At 33.9% G+C, this 18,545-nt stretch overlaps 1 protein-coding gene across 3 annotated transcripts; it reads left to right on the forward strand.

The window, feature by feature from the left end:
• Positions 1-4,836: 4,836 nt before the first annotated feature.
• On the forward strand, positions 4,837-11,277 carry LOC149168099 (uncharacterized). Of its 3 annotated transcripts, XM_089428118.1 has the most exons (4): positions 4,837-5,090; positions 5,669-6,028; positions 8,684-8,738; positions 10,334-11,277. In XM_089428118.1, the coding sequence occupies exons 2-4, from the start codon at positions 6,006-6,008 to the stop codon at positions 11,006-11,008; spliced, it is 753 nt and encodes a 250-aa protein (XP_089284244.1). In that variant the 5' UTR covers positions 4,837-5,090; positions 5,669-6,005; the 3' UTR covers positions 11,009-11,277. The 3 variants fall into 3 exon arrangements, with proteins under 3 accessions (XP_089284244.1, XP_089284245.1, XP_089284246.1); XM_089428119.1 differs by lacking the exon at positions 5,669-6,028; XM_089428120.1 differs by lacking the exons at positions 4,837-5,090; positions 5,669-6,028 and adding an exon at positions 8,517-8,553.
• The last annotated feature ends 7,268 nt before the right edge of the window (positions 11,278-18,545 follow it).

The raw sequence follows: 18,545 nt of genomic DNA on the forward strand, positions 1-18,545 counted from the left end.
AAAGTTCATGGTGAGTGGACGAAAAAGTAGAAATGAGTTCAATCGAGTGGAATGAAAAGGAAAACCTAAGAGTGCAGCAGTCAATCCCATACCAAAAATTCTGGAGACTAGGAAGGCAAAAGAAAAATAAATGTTAGTAGCCCACATAGGGTTGTGAGCAGGGTGTACGAGGACATAGTTAAGGTGACAACATTTTGGTGAGATTGTTGGCATGTTTGAGATCCTCCACCTCCATAGAAACATTAAACACCTCCATCAAGGACAAAAAATATTCAATTTCCAAGGCTCAACAATCATCCTTAAGTTGAGAGGTAAGGGGATCATCCCAAAAACTGTTGATGAGAAAGGAGGTGTTAGAGAAACCTTTATTGGCCAATTTGTTTTCCATTTCCTTTCATTGACATTGAATATGAGAAGGTAGAATAGTGGGAATTTGTAAGAGAAAGGCCTAAATACGAGATATGAATCTCAATTCTCCAACTACAGATGATTTGTTTGGAGAGGACCCATGAGAAATCTTAATTATCATAGAAATAACTAGTTGCAAGTCACCCTTGATTCATGGATTGGATATTTTTTTTGATAACATTCATTAAACCAAACTGTAAGGCATACCGCAACATTATTACTATTAACTCCCATGTAGCCCACATAGATATGAAGGATTGTGCTAAATTCCACACAAAAGGCCCCTCCAAAACACGTTGTTCCTTCATTGTTGTTAATGAGTATTGAAAATGCTCTAAAATTTACTAACAATTCACCATTTAAAGGCTAAGCATCCATCTAGATCAACTTTTACAAAGAGAATGGTGGAAATTTTATTAGTTTAATAATATTTTCTCAATGGAATTCTTGCAAACGCTCTTAATACCATATTATCAAGGTGCATCATTACCTCTTTCCTTGTAGAAATTTGGTCCTCTAAAATATGCTTATAATCTCATCACATATTGCTTTTTCTTGAATATGGTTGGAAAAAAGGAGGTCATGTAGAGATGTAGTATGCAACAAAAGGCCATCTACATACTCACCTCTAACAAATAAATTAAGCCCATTCATTTGACTACTTTTTATCACCACATGGAATGCAAGTTTTCATGCTTTACAATTTTAACTAGAGAAAATAAATGTATTTTCGATGAAAATCTTATTATAATCATCTTCACATTGAAGTGAGACAAAATAACACAAAAATTAACAAGACATTAGCCCCTTAAAGACCAACTAGTGCATTTTAATATTTACCAATTGTATATATGAGCTTTAGGTTTCCATAATTATGAACACTATAATGTACCATTATACCAAATTTGTATCTGAAACTTTTGGTTGGTTATGCAACTTTTACTAGAGTTTGGTCATATATTTGCGTGAATAATATGTTTATGCTACATAATTTATGCATAATTTATCATAATGTCATTGAAATATTGGTCATATCTTTGTCCTACATTACTTAACATCATCAAATAACACCATTCACTTGAGTGCTATGTAGTGTATAATTTTTTTCTAATATATTTTTATTTATATATATTTTTTAGCCTTGCAACCAAATTGCATAGTTGAATATTTAATTTCTAGTGAAACATATGCTTTGGTTTTGTGTTGCATGTATGGAGGGATTTCCATCTTCTTCCTAGTGCAACATTTCTTGTGTTCCCTAATATTGAACAACTATACAAATTTGCAACTTCTTGTGTGCATTCTTTTAACCATTTAGGATATGAAACCTTTCAATGTCCTTGCAACCAATGTCAAATGTATTAATTCTCGTTGAACAACAACAATGAACAAAGAGAATCACATACTTCTCTTTCACATATGCTTTTATAATTATTTGCATTTGAAATGTCTACTGTGATGCAATGTTTCTTATCTCAAATGAGAACATTTTCTTTTAGATCAATGAACAAAGAGAATCACATATCTACTCTTTCACATATGTTTTTATAATTATTTGCATTTGAAATGTCTACTATGATGCAATGTTTCTTATCTAAAATGAGAACATTTCCTTTTAGATCAATCTCATAGATGGTTGGAACAACTCATTTATTTCTTACACAATGTAAAATGTTTTAAAAATCATTATCAAATGTATATGGATACCATTATCACTTTTCCTATATGTGATTATTTATGTGTATGTGTCCATTAATGAATTGGAAATATTAGTTTCTTATTCCAATTCTTATTTTGTACCTTTCAAAGTTTAAGTAGTTATTACATTCAAGTGCTAATACTTCAAAACTCTTATTCAAGATACAAAATGTTAGTTTAGGGTCTCTTTCAAATAAATCTACATGAATCAATCCAATTTATAAGCGAAATTGTAAAACAAACATATTCAACCAATGCTAATATAACAACATACCTTTTGCACCTAGAACAACAAGCACATCGTCTAATATTAATACCATTCTATCAAAATATTCAATCCACTTTATATTAATAATTTAAAATACCATTTTCAAAATTCAAAATGTCATGCTTTGATCATACTATCGACTTGATAAAAATAATGACTTGTAACAACATAAAACCATTATAAGCTTTGTAAACATGGATCACTTACTCGATGGAAAAAAACTTTGAAGAAATTTTTAAAACAAGGATGGCTGCTAAGGCAGCAAGTCCCTGCCACCAAAGCAGCATATACCGAGTTGGAAAAGACACGGGTGCCACCAAAGCAGCATATACCGAGTTGGAAAAGACAAGTGTCTTGCATGCATGCTATTTCTGGTATACAGGCTGAGTGACGGGGGTATTGTTGGGCTGGCCGAGTGGACGATGGATGACACCAAAGCAGCATATACCGAGTTGGAAAAGACAAGTGTCTTGCATGCATGCTATTTCTGGTGTACAGGCTGAGTGACGGGGGTATTGTTTGGCTAGCCGAGTGGACGATGGATGACGGGGGTATTGTTTGGCTGGCCGAGTGGACGATGGATGGATCTGGGGTCGAGTCCCTTGCTCAGCAATTTTCTTTTGATGTGCGTGTTCCAGTAATTCTTTATCTCGTTGTCCGTCCGTCCGGGCAATCTCCCTGAAATTAAAGACCACCTGCACAGTTTCAGACTGATTAGAAATCACTTCTATTAGTAACTGAGACTTCAAAAGTGAGATTTTCATGACAGATCCAGCTTTAAGAGGAAAATTATCGTGTCTCGCGAGGTTGGCCTTTCGTTTACACTGATATCTTGATAAATAATTTGACTTGCGGTCAATAACACTGATATCTTGATAAATAATTTGACTTGCGGTCAATATTTAAAAAGTATGGAATGGAAGTAGAGTCAAAGTGGTGTAGGATGGAAATAGCTTAAAAACTCGAGGATGTAAAGCACTCTTTGAAATTTTTCACGAGGTGGAGCATCGTGTTTCCTGAAAACCTGCTCACTGAGCTATCAGAATTATAATTATTTTAAGTCGTTATTACGTGTATGGTATTGTATGTTCCATTAAATAATATGTGCCAGCGTAAGTTCAGTCATCTTCATCGAAAGAGAAAAGGGTAGTGACGTACGCTCAAAAGCCAGCCCGTGGGCTTTGAAATTTTTGTCCGGATACTCGAGCTGGTTCCCACAGAAGGTACGTTTATTGCCAATGGCTTGAGCCAATAGTTTTAACAATATACAGTGAAAGATAATATACTAAGTGACTGATGGAAGAGCGAGGTTCCATGCAGATTTTTGGGTTCTGGAAAAGCACGGAACAAATTTGTATGCTTTGAATAGTAACATCTTTTCATCCGCATGGGCAGTGTTCTTGATGTACGTCCGCGAAAAATACTGCGTTATTCCTATGGCCTCTCGTATATTTTAACGCCATATGTAACTACTCTTCTAGTCCCCACCGCTGCTAAGGCAGCAGGTCCCTGCCACCAAAGCAGCATATACCGAGTTGGAAAAGACACGGGTGCCACCAAAGCAGCATATACCGAGTTGGAAAAGACACGCGTTTTGCATGCATGCTATTTCTGGTATGCCGTTTTAATGTTCCTCTCCTAAACGCGACGAGTGGATTGGCACGACGACTTGCTTGGGCTCGCATGTTGAACAGGTGCACCCTCTGGAAATGTTATGTCGACTTTCAAAGCTAGTGGTTTGTTTAGTTGCAGAATGAGCTAAGAATGAATCTGTTACAGCGCTTGCTACAGACCTGCGAAGATAAAGCCGAGATAATGCCAAATTCAGTGAGATTTTACAGACCTGCGAAGATAAAGCCGAGATAATGCCAGATTCAGTGAGATAAATCCATTGACCGCAGAGTGGGTTGGAAGTGAGATAAATCCATTGACCGCAGAGTGGGTTGGAAGCTCAAAGCGTTTCGTTGGAGTTTAGGCTTTGGGAACTTGGAGTACAGTTCCAAACTTGATGGCTCTCACTGTTGGTGTTCATCGTAAGAAAGAGAGGAGATATTCTTCAGCACTGCAATGACGCCGAAGCATTTAATTATAATGGCATTCAGAATCATGAATTCTCTGTTGCTTCTGGCATTTTTAGGACTTGCATTGGCGCAAAACAGCCTGCAGGTTGGGTTCTACCATAAGCCGGAATTTCGTGCTTGGTAACAGGGTCACTGATGGGGGTATTGTTTGGCTGGCCGAGTGAACAATGGGTCTGGGGTCGAGAACCTTGCTCAGCAATTTTCTTTTGATGTGTGTGTTCCAGTAGTTCTTTATCTCGTTGTCTGTCCGTCCCTCCGGGCAATCTCCCTGAAATTAAAGACCATCTGCACAATTTCACAAACTGATTAGAAATCACTTCGAACAGTAACTGAGACTTCAAAAGTGAGATTTTCATGACAGATCCAGCTTTAAAAGGAAATAAAATGACATACTTGTTGCCAACGAAGGAGCGGAGTTTGATGATGAGCTCGTCTTCTTCTTCTGTGAAGCTTCCACGCTTCAGATCGGGACGCAGGTAGTTTATCCATTGCAGTGTGCAGCTCTTGCCTTCGCAAGTAGAATCGATTGTGCGCGGAGTAATCACAAGTCACTTTGCTACCGACAAATCTCTTCCTACTGCCCTCCTGCGCATGCATTTTCATACAACTTTGTGATTAAGCATGGAGGTGCCCAGGTGAGTTACTGAGATCCGCTTACTGCATTCACTGTTCTTATGCCACGATTCATGAATTTTGTCTGCGATTTCTCTGTACTTCTGTCATCATGTCTCTTTAAATAAACGTTCCAATTGTGCCTCTTACGTACATGCTTTTTCAAACTTTACATTTTTATTACCATCGGAGAACAGAAAATGAAACTAGCATTACTATTTCAATAAGAAATACCATTATAGCTTAGTATTCACAAGGGATAGATTGAGCTTGTTAATTTTGTGAACAAGGGATAGATTGAGCTTGTTAATTTTGTATTAAAATTATGCAATGGTATTGAACTTAATTATTAAATTTTAATGTACATAAATACACCACTGTAAAAACATGTCATCGTTAGCAATGTAAATATCACATGAAACCCAGCTAAGCTAAAATCTGGTCAAATTGTTCTAATTTGCCAACAGAATTTTTATTAAATTTTGGGATTGTCATCTGTGCGGCCTTCACTCTACCGCATAAGGTTTTTACAGGTTTCTAAATTGACTGGTAACTTCATAAAAATGCATAACTAATCGAAATTTTCATACCGTGAAAGCAGAAATCGCAGGATTTTAACCTGGTAAAGCATTTTGTATCTTGTTTGGAGCACTGCTGCAATGGAAAATCAGCTTCCAGCTTACAGCCAAAGTATTAGCAAGGGACTGGAGCCAAAGTATTAGCAAGGGACTGGACTCCATTAGCAAGGGACTGGACTCCATTATTATGCAGAAGGCTTCATCAGACTATTAGCCCAGAAGACTCAGGGACTCCGAAGACTCAAAGACTACTCAAAGACTCAGGGACTCCGAAGACTCAAAGACTACTCAAATACTTTGGCTTATAAGGAAACTCTCTTATGCAATCTGGCGAAAGGGACAATTGTTCTAGTGTATGGAATGGCACCTAGATTGAAGCGGTGGTACGTGGCGGACATGCCAGACCTTGCCATGAAGCTTATGAGCTTTGAATTAATCTTAACATAAAATGCTTGGGATTTAATGCTAACATCGAACGGCATTAGTTTGAAGCGAATTTGTAAATATGGAAAATATCATATAACCTATGCTTTCCGCCTCCATGCCTCGAAAAGAGGCCAAATAAGACTATGAAATGGAGCACGGTTTAAAAAGATTAAAAAGTTTGGATATTCCCGATAGCAAATGGTTATTTAGCAGGATAAGCAGCTTAAAGTAATGCTAAATTGCTAAAAACCGATTACTATAGTCCCTGGCCATTGCCAGATGGCAGGGACTAATAAAAACCGATTAATAGAGTTCAGGCTTCTGTGATCCATATCAAGTTAAGAAAGATTCTTCAGCGAAAATCACATGGAATATCATTTGCCGACGCGTTTCGAACCAACTAGTGTGGTTCATCGTCAGGACAAGTTGCTATAGTCCCTGGCCATTGCCAGATGGCAGGGACTAATAAAAACCGATTACTATAGTCCCTGGCCATTGCCAGATGGCAGGGCAGGGACTAATAAGGTCTTACACAAACTATGTTTATAAGAAAATTTAAAATAAATAAGGGACTAATAAGGTCTTACACAAACTATGTTTATAAGAAAATTTAAAATAAATAAGTGTGCGATAGAGTTTTAATTATTTATCAATTATAAATATAAATACATTCTCTCCACTATTTTTCTATAATTGACTAATTATTTATAGATTATAAATATTTATGAAAATAAAATAAAAATAGATCAATTTTTATATTTAATCACTAATTTTAAAATAATACCTATTCCAAATATAAATTACTAACTTTGAATATAAAATCAATATTGTATATAATGAAAATGTAAACATATACTTAAATAAAATATGGAAATAGCCCACTTTGAATATAAAATCAATATTGTATATAATGAAAATGTAAACATATACTTAAATAAAATATGGAAATAGACCACAAAGATGTGGGCTTGCTCAGTGAATTAATCAATATCACATTATATTTTTTAAGAAAATTTAAAATAAATAAATGTATGATAAAGTTTTAATTATTTATCAATTATAAATATAAATACATTCTCTCCACTATTTTTTTTATAATTGATTAATTATTTATATATTATAAATATTTATGAAAATAAAACAAAAATAGATCAACTTTTATAGTTGATCACTAATTTTAATGTAATACCTATTTCAAATATAAATTACTAACTCTGAATATAAAATCAATATGGTATATAATGAAAATGTAAACATATACTTTGATAAGATATGGAAATATGCAACAAAGACGTGGCTCTCCTCAAATTAATCAATATGACATTTAAAAAAGTTTTTAATTAAAATGATTTTTTTTTAAAGATAAATTTAATAAATTATATATATATATATATATATATATATATTCTAAGAATGATATGAATGATGAGTTTCTTGGTTAAAAGAGAAAGAATAATGGGTTAATCTTGATCCGATCATAAAATAGTTAAGGAATATGGATTTTGTCATTGTTGAGTTTGCATTCTCGCTTTATGGACCATGGTATTGTGTAATCCATGGTATTTGATGCAGGCCCATGGTATTGTGTAACCCATAGTATTTGAACATGGTATTTGATGCAAATGATGAGCTTCTTGGTTAAAATAGAAAAAACGATGTGTTAATCTTGATCCGATCATAAAGTAGTTAAGAAATCTGAATTTTGTGATTGTTGAGTTTGCATTCTCGGTTTATGGACTATGGTATTGTGTAACCCATAGTATTTGACCATGGTATTTGAGACAGACCCATGGTATTGTGTAACCCATAGTATTTGACCATGGTATTTGATGCAGGCTCATGGTATTGTGTAACCCATAGTCCGATCATAAAGTAGTTAAGAAATCTGAATTTTGTGATTGTTGAGTTTGCATTCTCGGTTTATGGACTATGGTATTGTGTAACCCATAGTATTTGACCATGGTATTTGAGACAGACCCATGGTATTGTGTAACCCATAGTATTTGACCATGGTATTTGATGCAGGCTCATGGTATTGTGTAACCCATAGTATTTGACCATGGTATTTGATGCAACCTCACGCACTATCTCAATTCCATGCATGGGTTTGAATGGTTATGTTCAGGCCACGCATGTTCTAACACATGTTTGCATTTCTATATGCATGTCCTAACACGTGTTTGCATTTCTATATGCATGTCCTTACATGTGTTTGCATGTGTCAAGCTTGTCTTTGTAATGGGTTTGAATGGTTATGTTCAGGCCACGCATGTTCTAACACATGTTTGCATTTCTATATGCATGTCCTAACACGTGTTTGCATTTCTATATGCATGTCCTTACATGTGTCAAGCTTGTCTTTGTATATTATTTAATTCGGAAAAGGGAATTAGGGTTGTAATCGATGGCTATTTAATGGCTTGAAACACTTCATAATATGATGCTTCAGGTAGTCTGCTTTGGCCAAGCTTGACCAGTTTGGGTAAGGTTAATAGATATATATTAGATGTTAATCCGCTAAACTAAGATTTTTTAGGTAAATTTCTTGTATGCATTTTGTGTGCCTCTTTATTATGCTATTTATCCCTTTGAGTACTCTTTGGTTTTTACAGGTTTTTGTTCATAAGGATTGGAGAGATGACAAGTGGGTTAAAGCTTGGGGCAGAGGTAGGAAATTTCAAGAAATTTTCAATTTTGATTTGACATGAATGGTTTTCATTTCAATTGGGTGTTTAGCTTTTAATAGCAATGTGTTTGGATTTTAATGGCTTTGCATTATTTCTCTGTCACTTTGGTTTTCTCTTGTATCCATTTTGTGTGTTTCTTTATTGTGCTATTTATATCTTTTAAGTGCTCTTTTCTTTTAAGAGGTTTTTGTTCATTATTGTATAGATGACAAACAGGTTAAAGTTTCACCCAAAGGCAGAGAATTTCAACTAATTTCCTACATGAATAATTTTCATTTCAGTGGGTTGTTTAAATTTAATGGCTATGTGATTGGATTCTAATGGCTTTGCATTTTACTAGTTGCGCTTTAGTTTTCTCTTATATTCATTTTGTGTGTTTCCTTATTGTGTTATTTATCTTTTTGATTTCACTTTGTTTTTAATCGATTTTCCTTCATAAGGACTCGAGAGATGACAAGTAGGGTTTTTATTCATAAAGACTTGAGAGATGACAAGTAGGGTTTTTGTTGATAAAGACTTGAGAGATGAAAAGTAGGGTTTTTGTTCATAAAGACTTGAGCGATAACAAGTAGGGTTTTTGTTCACAAGGATTGGAGAAATGAAAAGTGTTGGGTGTAGAGGTAAGGAGTGTGGAGGTAAGGGATTTCAACAAATTTTCGATTTTGACTTGACATGAATAGTTTTAGTTTACTTTTCAATTGGGTGTTGAGCTTTTAATGAGTACGTGTTCAGTTTTAGTTTTAGTTTTCCTTTCAATTGGGTATTTAGCTTTTTATCAGGACGAGAGTTTTAGTTTTCCTATGTGTTCAGTTTTACTTTTAGTTTTCCTTTCAATTAGGTGTTTAGCTTTTTATCAGTACGAGTATGTGTTCAGTTTTAGTTTTAGTTTTCCTTTCAATTGGGTGTTTAGCTTTAGCTAGTTTTCCTTTCAATTGGGTGTTTAGCTTTAGTTTTAGTTTTCCTTTCAATTGGGTGTTTAACCTTTTATCAGTACGAGTATGTGTTCAGTTTTAGTTTTAGTTTTCCTTTCAATTGGGCGTTTAGCTTTTTATCAGTGCACATGTTTGGATTTTAAATGCATTTTCCTTTCAATTGGGTGTTTAGCTTTTTATCGTACGAGTATGTGTTCAGTTTTAGTTTTAGTTTTCCTTTCAATTGGGCGTTTAGCTTTTTATCAGTGCACATGTTTGGATTTTAAATGCATTTTCCTTTCAATTGGGTGTTTAGCTTTTTATCAGTACGAGTATGTGTTCAGTTTTAGTTTTAGTTTTCCTTTCAATTGGGTGTTCAGTTTTAGTTTTAGTTTTCCTTTCAAATGGGTGTTTAGCTTTTTATCAGTACACATGTTTAGATTTTAATGGCTTTGCATTTTATAGATTATGCTTCTTTGGATTTTAATGCCTTTGCATTTTATAAATTATTCCTCTGATTGGTTTGTCGATTTGGTGTGGACAATCTTTTCCAGTAATTGGTGTGAACAATCTTTTCTAGTGATTTTTTTGGGTGGGTAAATCAAGATGCTTTTTCAAAGTTGATTTTTGACTATACTGTTGTGTAATATGATTTCTCAATCAGGATGTGGGATTAAATGAATTCAATCCCATCCCTTTCGGACTCTTTACTGAAGATATGGAGAATATTAGTTTGGAATCAGCAAAAAGTTCTACTCATGCTGATAAAAATGGAAGTGAAACTAGGGTTTCAGAACTTTTAGGGGAATCTAAGGTAGATGGGCGCGCTGGTAACTTGAAAGTTGTAGGTGGTCAGCTGGCGAGTAAATCTTCTAAGAGAAAGTTGGAAACTAAGGATCAGTCCCATTATGATTCTTCCTGCAAAAGGAAACTCCCAACTGAAAAAGACTTGAAGGGTACAGGGTATAAAGAGCTTTATGAGTCCCATGTTGGGAGCCAGAAAAGAGATCTGCATAAAGATCTTGGATTCCCTGCTGAGGATGAAGCCATTACAATCTGTCTACCCTACATACAGTATCTGTGTGACCAAAATAGATGTTCTCCTGGCAATACCCCTGTAATAAGGGGAAAGACAAGTTTAAAGCAGATGCAGTTGATGGCTTATCGTACCGTACTCAAGGCATTATATCTCCAAAAGACTCTTAAATGGAAAGATGAAATTCTCCTTACAGACCTTCGGGATTTGCTGCACATAAGCAATGCAGAGCATGCAAAGGCGCTGAAGTGTATAATGTCTATTCATTATAACCATGAGTGTCATAAACTCTGGGGAATATAGGTGGGTTTTCTTTTATAGTCAGGCCAGATTTGAAGAATACAATAGCTTCTGCTCTTTACATGTTGTCAGATTTGAAGAAGACAATAGCTTCCGCTCTTTACATTTTGGTATGATTTCTATGGACAAATTCAGGATTACATTTTGTCAGATTTGAAGAAGACAATAGCCTCGGCTCTTTACATTTTGTCTTATTATACAACAGTATGATTTCTATGGACAAATTCAGGATTAATGGAGTTTATTGGTTTATTTTATAATTTATTATGTAATGTTTGGTTTTTTTTTTTTTTTTTTAATTTTTATTTGAAATATTTTAATTTTTTGCTTTTTCATAATAGTTCTGTATATTATTTATATCAAGTTGTAGTTAGGATAAGTTTTTCTATTTGTGAAAAAAAACCAAGATGTGGTTGTACCTAATTTAAGTTTTCCCACTTGTGAAAAAAATCAAGATGTGGTTGTACCTAATTTAACTCTTCATGTTAGAGAAGCATTAAACCCGGAATGATCTTCAATGGTAATACATATTTAAGGTATTATTTAGATTTTTAAAATGTGTTCTGAGATTTGAATTTCAGTTACAGATTTTGGTAGAAAGAAATTAAAAAAAAATTGTTTGGTGGTTACAAATGTGTTATTATTATTTGTGAGTATACAGGGAAAAATTGTTTCCGCGATAATATGCTAATAATGATTATATGTCAATATATAGGAAAAAGTGTTTTAAGTTTACATGTGTAAAATGATTATATGCTAATATATAATAATGCAAATTATGATTTTGTTTTTAATTATATAAAGTAAAAATAAATTATCTTAACACTATTTTGGAACTTTAAATTGGAAAGTGATTTCAAACTTACTGGAAAAACTTGTTTGTTACCGGCAAATGTGAACTGAATTCTATTTATTTAGTCCCATCATCTCAACTTGAGACTTTGTGCACACTATTTTATGGATATAAATTTATAATTTGAATTATCTTTGAATCTAATTAGGTTAATATCATATTTAATCTATTTATTTATAGTTTAATGTTTTTATATATTTTTGTTATTTATTTATAGTTTTATGTTTTTATATATTTTTGTTTTATATTTGATTTTTATTTATAATCAAATTAATGTGATATTAAATTTATTTATTTGTTCAATTTTATAATTTATTTTTTTATATTTAATTTTTTTCTTTTATTTCTTTTTTTAATTTAAAATATATATTTTTAATCCCTAATGGAGGTGGTAAACGTCTAAGTGGAGGCCCAGATCTAGGGCATAAATGAGATACCCACGCGTCATTAATGTCATTAATGCGGAGGAAGCGAGTAGATCAAGCCTAGGAGAGCGCAAACGTTGTGGAGGCAATTCTGGTTAAAAGTGAAATGGTTTGGACAATTAATTATGCTCATTTTCTTCCGGCGGGGTGATGGAGTGGAGAGTAAGGCAAGAGCTAACCAGGTTGTTATAAGGCATTTAATGCTCCCATAGAAGCCGGTTCACCATACATGATCGATAGAAAGATTTGACAGGAGCATGCGGTGGATAGTTTTCGAGTTCTGACCTCGAACAGCTGGGCCGCTGCCAATGTCAAAGGAATTGTGTGCGCGCCAAGCAATCCATCTATCAATTTGAAATTTGAATTGCAGTTGTTTATAATGCAATTTTTTGGAAGTTTTTCTGGTGGGTTTTTCCGGTTAAAATCTGGCAGCAATTTATTGGAATCGCAAGTTTGATAGCTAGTTTGTGCACAATCAAAGCGTCAAGGGGTTTTCAGGGTGCTGAATCTAAATATGCAGCTAAAAAACCATTTTAACTGCAACAAATCAAGATTTAACCTCAATTTCTTCGATAGAAAGATTTGACAGGAGCATGCGGTGGATAGTTCTCGAGTTCTGACCTCGAACCGCAGGGGCCGCCACCAATGTCAGAGGAATTGTGTGTGCGCGGAGCAGTCCATCCATCAATTTGAAATTTGAATTTATCTGCATTCAAACGAGGCGGGATCTTGACTGATATCTTCCAGACGCGGGGCAGTCGCTCAATTTCAAATTTGAAATTTAGAGGGGCGCACAGCGCAAAGCACTACATGACTGCAAATGCCCACGAGGTCAGCGTCCCCGTGTGTTTCTTCCATGGCTGCTGGCCGACCTGCTGCTGCTTTGTTTTGGTGCTGGACGCTTTCTTCTCAGACCACCGAGCATGACCTGTTGCTGCTTTGTTTTGGTGCTGGAAGCTTTCTTCTCAGACCACCGAGCACGATGAGCAAAAGTTTCTGAAGGTCGTGGTAGAGCACCTCGACCAGGCACCATAAGTCCAACCTTATTGTAGACATTGGGCGGGTTCAGGCCTGCAAAGGTTCGGTGTGTTCATCATCGGATCTACTGTAAACTCTGAAGGGTCCAATGCATCATATCATGTTAATTCGGATCTACTCTGTTACAGTTGGAGCTTTGAGGGAAAACGTTTCCCTGTTGAAGGCACGGGCAGATTTGACATCTGCTGCTTGTATATCACACAGATCCAACGAAGAGGGGCGAGGAAACCTGTTCACTAAATCTAGAGATGGGAAAGTCTGTCTTCTATAATGGTTCCACTTAATTATCAATTACCTTAAGGATACCGATTTGGGGTTTTCTGTGTCAGATATTTAAGGTTTCAACCTGAAAACCAAAAGTTTCCCTGAGCCAAATGGACGAGTAATTTTCACTGAAGCCATAAAACGGATGCATTTTAGATAGAGTTCAATATAAACAACCAGGGTTTTTAATTTATTTATTCATGGTTTCAATAAAACTTCACACTTTCACTGGCACAAATTGACTGGATTTTAATTTATTTAGTCATGGTTTCAATATGACTTCACAGTTTCACTGGGACAAATTGACTGGATTTTAATTTATTTAGTCATGGTTTCAATATGACTTCACAGTTTCACTGGGACAAATTTACTAGATTTATTTATTCATGGTTTCAATATGACTTCACAGTTTCACTGGGCAAATTTACTGGATTTTAATTTATTTAGTCATGGTTTCAATATGACTTCACAGTTTCACTGGGACAAATTTATTGGATTTTAATTTATTTAGTCATGGTTTATCGACCGGAAACTTGCATCGAAGCCATGGAAAGAAAGTATATTAGATCAAGCTTCAAATCAAGTTGCAAGAGTATAAAAATTTTCTCCGTAAACTATTTCAGTGTGTTACTGTGGCAAATCGACCGGAAACTTGCATCGAAGCCATGGAAAGAAGGTATATTAGATCAACCTTAAAAAATATAAGACTTTTCTCCCTAAACTATTTTTTGGTTATTTTATAAAATTGTTTGGTTTTATTTTATAAAACTGTAAAGTTGAATTTATATAATCAAAATGTTAAAAGGTTATAATTTTGGGAATAAGGTTATTTTTTTGTTGTTGTTGTTATTTTATAAAATTGTTTGAGGTTATTTTGTAAAATTGTAAAGTTGAATTTCTGTAATCAAAATGCTAAAAAGCCATAATTTTGGGAACATACTTTAAAGTCAGTGACAACATTTTTCATATTTATGGTTTTGATAAAATAGTGATAATTAAGTTATTCAAATTTGGAGTAAATTTGTGTAATCAAATTATACAAATTTTGTGGATTTGGTTATTTAATAAAATTAATATGGTTTATATTTTTTAAATATTTTTATTATTATTTAATAATTTTTTTAATATAATTTTATATTATTATTATTTTTGAATTTATAAATATAATTTAGTATACGTTTATTTTAATATTAAATTTATGTATTAAGGAAGGATATCATTTAATTTCATGGTTGAGCTGAAAGGCTCATTCTACAACCCATTATGATCAAAGTTGAAATTTTTCTCATGTTGGCCCAAAAAAAAAAATAATGACTATACAAAATATTTAAATAATGTCGGTTCATAAAAAAAATTGCAGGTGAAGAAATTGGATCCACCTCGGTCCATGTTAGATCCTTATTTAACATAGATCTATGCTAGTTTTACGTTTTAGGAGATTTTCCACCATTTTACATTGATTGATTTTTATTTTTATTCGTTAAGGCATTCTATGGGGAAAAAATCAACCATATTAAGATCTAGTTTGGCCTAGGTTTGGTGTGATCCTTAATGATTTTGACAACATAGAAGTTCCTAGGTCCAAACCACAGGTTAATTGTATCAATAATCTCAGGACTCACATAAACGAGTTAGTTAAATCCTTAATAGTGTAATTTATTTAACAAAACATATAAATATGTTATTCAAAATAATATGAGTTTTTTTTATTTGATCATGTATGGTTTCAATTGCCAATTCCATTCATTAAAAAAAATAAAAAATAATCATTAATATTTACCAAAAAAATTTAATCACTCATTAAACTTCACCAAAATTTGAAAAAGAAATCTCTCATGTTAAATTTTGGACCTTTTAAAAATGTTTATAACATATATAACTATATTTTACTAATAGATTTGTAAAGAATATATATTCAATTTTATTTATATAATTGTTATATTCTATTAGGATTATTGTGTATAGGGCTCTATATAATATATATATATATATATATATATATATTTAAATTAAAAAATAATAAATAATAATAATAAAATATTGTTAATCTTACATAAAATCTTCAATTTCCATTTTAATTTTACATTAATTTTATATAGAGAAATAAAATAATTGTAAGTAAAAAAAAATTACATTTTAAAGTTGACATAGGAGGTAAAAATAATATTATTGATTAACAAAAATAGTAATATAAAAAAGAAAGCAATCTGTGCCATAAATAAAATTTTCAATTTCCATCTTAATTTTACTTAACTTTATATAGAAATATAAAGTAATTAAAAGTTAAAAGAAAGAACAAATAATTTATTTTTTAGTATGCACAAGAGATATAATTCCTCTATTGCTCACAAAGGGCATGTAAAAATAATATTATGGATGTTAGATCATGGGTAATTTATTTAATGTTAGTTGAGTTCACTCTATGTTAGTTGACATGTAATATTTAAAACATTTTATTAGTTTATTTCTCAAAACTAGCAAAAATCCGTCTTAACTTCACATTTACCAAGCATTAATAAAAATTAATATGATTTGTTTTGAGCTCCACAACCCAATATAGGGGCTAGATGTGTAGAAGTAAATGATTAACATTTAACATTTATATGTTAACTCAATTAAAAAATAATAAAATGTTAAAAGTAATACGGGTATGGTGGAGATGTTGTAGTGTAAACATTTAAATCTTTTTTTACTAAAGAAAATTCCCCAGGGCCAGATGGATGGTTTGTTGATATCTTTATACACTTTTTTTACATCATGGGCCCGAACCTCTTAAATATGGTGGAGGAATCATGACAAAAGTTGACTCATATCTACGCAAGCCACTAGGAAGTGCAAATTGCAGAGGCATATGGTTCAACTTTCAGTTGCGGGTTGCAAAAAAATTTGATCAACCTCATAAGCAGAATTTGTAGCAAGTGGATTTTCTAGATAGAGGGTTATGGTGAGTAGATTAGTGATTTCGTTGAGAAAATCTGGGTGTAGTTGGTTTGCAGCAATAAATCAACGCTGGGTGGAAGAGAAAAGAACATAGAGGAAGACAAATTTCTAAAATTTCTCATCGAGTTTCTAGATCTAGTTTTGAGGAGGAAATCTAACAATTCCAGTTGCACTAGGCCATAACAGTTTGCTAGTAAACCAATGTGATATTTAGGAGCAACAAATCATGTGCCAAATTCTATAAAAGGACTTCTGGAAGGTTGAGCAAGTTGCCCAATTGAGTTTTTCCAATTGAGTTTTTGTAAGAAGTAAGAGTGCCAGAAAAGGACATTCAGAGGAAAACAATAACAAATTTGCACATTCCAGAAGGGAGTACGAGTAGCAGAAAATACCAAGCCAGAGGGAGAAGGATATTTTCAGTTTTTATTTTTAGTTTTGAGTTTCATAGGAATGGCCACAATAGGTTTTAGGGATCATGATAGACTTGAAGGAGCTTCAAATTTCGACGTATGGAAGTCCAGAATGGAGTTTCTGTTAGATGAGCATGGTTTAAAGGAGTTCATGACGAATGTCATGGTAGAGCCTACAGATCCATAACAACAGGTTGCCTTCAAGAAAGATATGTACAAGACAAAGAGGATGGTATTGGATGGAGTCTCAGATCATATCGTTATACACATTGTAGAGATGGAAACAACAAAGGAGATGTGGGATGTCATCTTGAAGCTATAACAGGATCCATCAAAGAATCATAAAAAGATTCTCAGGGAGAAGCTGAGGACCACAAATATGTACAAGGGAGAAGGCATGACTCCCTACCTCACCAGAATCCATAATTTCCATGATGAGCTTGTAGTTGTAGGTGAGAAGCTTGATGACAAGGAGCTTGTGCAGGTTACTATAAATAGATTTTCTAAAGAATGGAGAATATTTGTCTAGGGGATCACTAGATAAGATCAACTACCTAATTAAGAATGTCTATGGAGTGACTTCACGCAAGAGGAGCTAAGGCTTAGCATTGTGGAAGGAAATATCAACAACAACACTAGAGGACCGAAGGCTGAGAAGGAGGAAGAGGAGAGTGTAGCCCTTGCATGTAAATGGAAGGTGAAGAAAGGTCTCAATCAGGCACAAATCTCAAAGGGAGGAGATAATAAGAAGACGAATCTGTTGAAGATCAAATGCTTCAAGTGTGGTGAATTTGGTCACTACAACACCGAGTGTCCCAAGATGAAGAAGGACAAGAAGGGGGTAGCAATAGACAACAACTTCGGTGAAGATATAAGAGCTCCAAATGGAGGAGGAGCATAGTACTTCAGAGTTGAAGGATTGGGCAAGGTCAAGGGAGGACTGAATCAGATAAGTGTTTCATGTTGGATCATTACCCTTACTACATGGGCCTATAGTTTTTAGTAGCAGGAGGGTCATTGTCAGAAGGTGTAGTTAAGTCAAGAGTGATAGTGAAGAGACTAGTTATAGTTAGTTACTAAAGGGGCGCAGAGAAGGACGTAATGTAGAAATTTACTTGGTAGACAACGTAGAGACAAGTTGTAGTCAAAGATTTAGGGGATAGTTGCATAGCCAGTACACCGACATAACAGATCCATAGATTGGCTCTTAGTTGCAACATTAGCATCAACATGAGATCAAATACAACGCAGGAAGTGTTGGTAGTAGTGTAAGATGGCACAATGCAATGTCAACAACAACACAGATGTAGGGTGGTTCATCTACAAGATTAGTAGATGAATCAGAGTATGTGTAGTAGCTTGGTGGACAGTGACAAAGTGTTACAGATGTCAGACATCAATGGCGTGGAGATGTTATGAGAGAACACCTTCCTCGCTAAGAGGGAGTGTTAGTTTTTGTAGAATCAGAAAAATGTTCTAGTCTCGACTTATGTTACAGAGGCTAAGGAACATAAGATCTCCAAAACCCAGAAAATATTTAGGGAGAAAACACCTAGAGATGTCTCAATTAAGTTAAGTGATCAATAACTAAAAAATGACTAAGTCTAACT

Source organism: Pinus tabuliformis, chromosome 4_2 (genome assembly GCF_031772625.1).
Source record: "Pinus tabuliformis cultivar Carrire ecotype Pingquan chromosome 4_2, CPIR1, whole genome shotgun sequence".
Lineage (NCBI taxonomy): Eukaryota > Viridiplantae > Streptophyta > Pinopsida > Pinales > Pinaceae > Pinus > Pinus tabuliformis.

Bases quoted from the DNA above. Each gene is read 5' to 3' on its own strand.
- LOC149168099 (XM_089428118.1), top strand. From the start codon at position 6,006: ATGGCACCTAGATTGAAGCGGTG. The intron at 6,029-8,683 runs GTACGTGGCGGA...TGGTTTTTACAG, and splicing joins GCACCTAGATTGAAGCGGTG to GTTTTTGTTCATAAGGATTG. The intron at 8,739-10,333 runs GTAGGAAATTTC...TTTCTCAATCAG, and splicing joins GGTTAAAGCTTGGGGCAGAG to GATGTGGGATTAAATGAATT.